The 2,241-nt window shown below is 35.1% G+C and overlaps 1 protein-coding gene across 4 annotated transcripts in view; it reads left to right on the forward strand.

Moving 5' to 3' along the window:
- The window catches only part of LOC106873685 (SRSF protein kinase 2), a 269,253-nt gene that overhangs the window by 114,870 nt on the left and 152,142 nt on the right, over positions 1-2,241 (forward strand). For all 4 annotated transcript variants that reach the window (XM_052971936.1, XM_052971939.1, XM_052971937.1 and 1 more), the window contains exon 2: positions 467-536. In XM_052971936.1, the coding sequence (XP_052827896.1) occupies positions 467-536 (70 nt within the window). The remainder of the gene's footprint in view (positions 1-466; positions 537-2,241) is intronic.

The following is a 2,241-nucleotide window of genomic DNA, read 5'->3' on the forward strand; positions in this document are numbered from 1 at the left end:
ATATATATATATATATATATATATATATATATATATATATATATAGTATATCTATTGTATGTGTATACACACACATACACATACCCAGTGATGTATGCTATTAATTCACACTGACTGTTGACATTACCCCTCTCAAATTCAAATTTTAAATATTCCTAATAATCATTTTATTGGTCACCTATTTTCATTATTGCTGAAAGGACGCTTTATAACTGGATTACCAGCATTATACACACACACATCCATTCGTATACATTGTACATTTTATACACACACATATATATATATATAGTATATCAGTTGTGGTGGCCATCATCCTTTTCTTTTCTGTATGTGTGTAGGTACTGATTCGTAATGTTACAGCTATTGAACACCTTGAGGCAAACTAGGAACCTCTACAAGACCATTACTTTTGTTGTTACTGCCACTAATATCCTTATCCTTGCTGTTGTGTTCTTTCAATTAGCCCTGGCACTCCAGGCGAGGAAAAAACGGACGAAGGCTAAAGCAAGATTTAAAGAAGAAAAGAAACGCTCGTGAGTGTTCCACTTTCTTTCTCTCTTTCCTTCTTCTCTCATTCTTTCATTTCTTGTCTTTTCCGATTCCCCCCATTTCTTGTATCTCTGTCTTTTTTTATTTCTTTTCTTTTTCTGTACCGAAATATGTTTGTTGTTTGTTTTTTTTCTATGCTTGGAAAATATTTAAAACAGTTTGATTTGCATTTTCTGTGTCTATCCTTGTCTTTTTTTGTGTTGCTGTTTTGAGGGGTAACGGTTTCAAACCGTATCTGTATATCTATGTTGGTTATCCCGAAGTTACATATGAAACGGCGTGTCACCGTGAGGAGTGGGGCCAGCATCTGTCTCCTCTTGTACTTCGGATGGTGACAGTGGCGGCTCATTTCTTGTTTATCTGTCTTAAAAGTTAGGGGCCATATTTCACACACAGACACTACTTTACTATCCAGGGTAGACGCTCACATTCATTAGATAGGGGCGGTTATACTGTACCGAGGAGTAAAAATAGCTTGATTGGATTGGCACGGTTGGAACTGTTTTGATCATTGGGCTTGATAGTGAGGAGTCGACTTGAGGATTAAAGCTGACAAAATGTAAACCGGTCTGTCTTGTATTTGAAATGTCGGTGAATCTGCCTCTCTTTCAAACCAAAAAAAAGAAAACTGAATTTTGTAGATACACCACAACTGAAGAAAAAAAGAGCGGGACAGTCATTACTGGAACGCCGTGGATAATAAGTGGGATTATCTGCTCAATCGATAATAGACCTGTGGCTAAATAGTGGAAACATGTCGAACCAAGCCTCTACACGCTCGATCGGCCCAGCCCGCTAAAAAAAAAAAAAAGAAATAAAAAGCCAGATTTCAAATCAAATATTGAATAGTGTCTTTTTTTTTTTAAATGAATTGAAAATGTGTTTTGGATTATCTAATCCAAGATAATATATCTGAATAAAATGATGGGCTGGTCACTGATGGGACGCCTTTGATCATTGCATTGCTCGTTGTGTTGACCCTGGGCTAAACGTCAACACGTGAATCACCTCTATTCGTCATCATCATCTGACTGACTATACATACATGTGTGAATATGTATGTATGTGTATATATATATATATATATGAGAGAGAGAGAGCGAGGTGAACACTCGGTTAATGTATTTCGTTGAAGCTAACCCCCCCCCCACTCGACTTCAGAAACTACCTAATTTGTCAATTCCCCTCTTCCATCTTCGCACCCGGTTGATATTAATTATGAATGAATATATAAGCAAAGCATTTTATATACTTAGTCTCTCGTAAACATCATCATCATTATCATTGACATCACCTTTACTATCATTGCTTCAACACTTCTATTTGGTGATGCATTGCTTAGCGACTATAATTCTAATAACGGTATGTAGTAAGTAATACACACGTGTGTACATATAATATACAACGTAGATGTATCTATGTGTCCATGTCTGTCCGATTGAAAACTTCAGTGGTTTAGTTCAATCGTTTTATATTAAGTTCTCTTTTCGTATTTTTTTCCCCTAATAAACTTCTGTAGAATATTACTTAGAGAAGGACTCGAGAAAATATATAAAGCGTAAATAAAATTAGATAGGACTAAGTGTAGATCGTCCTGTCTACAATCAAATGAATATGATTTTCTGCTTAATATAAAACACATACACACAACCATATATATATATATATATATATATATATATATATATA

Source organism: Octopus bimaculoides, chromosome 11, assembly GCF_001194135.2.
Source record: "Octopus bimaculoides isolate UCB-OBI-ISO-001 chromosome 11, ASM119413v2, whole genome shotgun sequence".
Taxonomy (NCBI): Eukaryota; Metazoa; Mollusca; class Cephalopoda; order Octopoda; family Octopodidae; genus Octopus; species Octopus bimaculoides.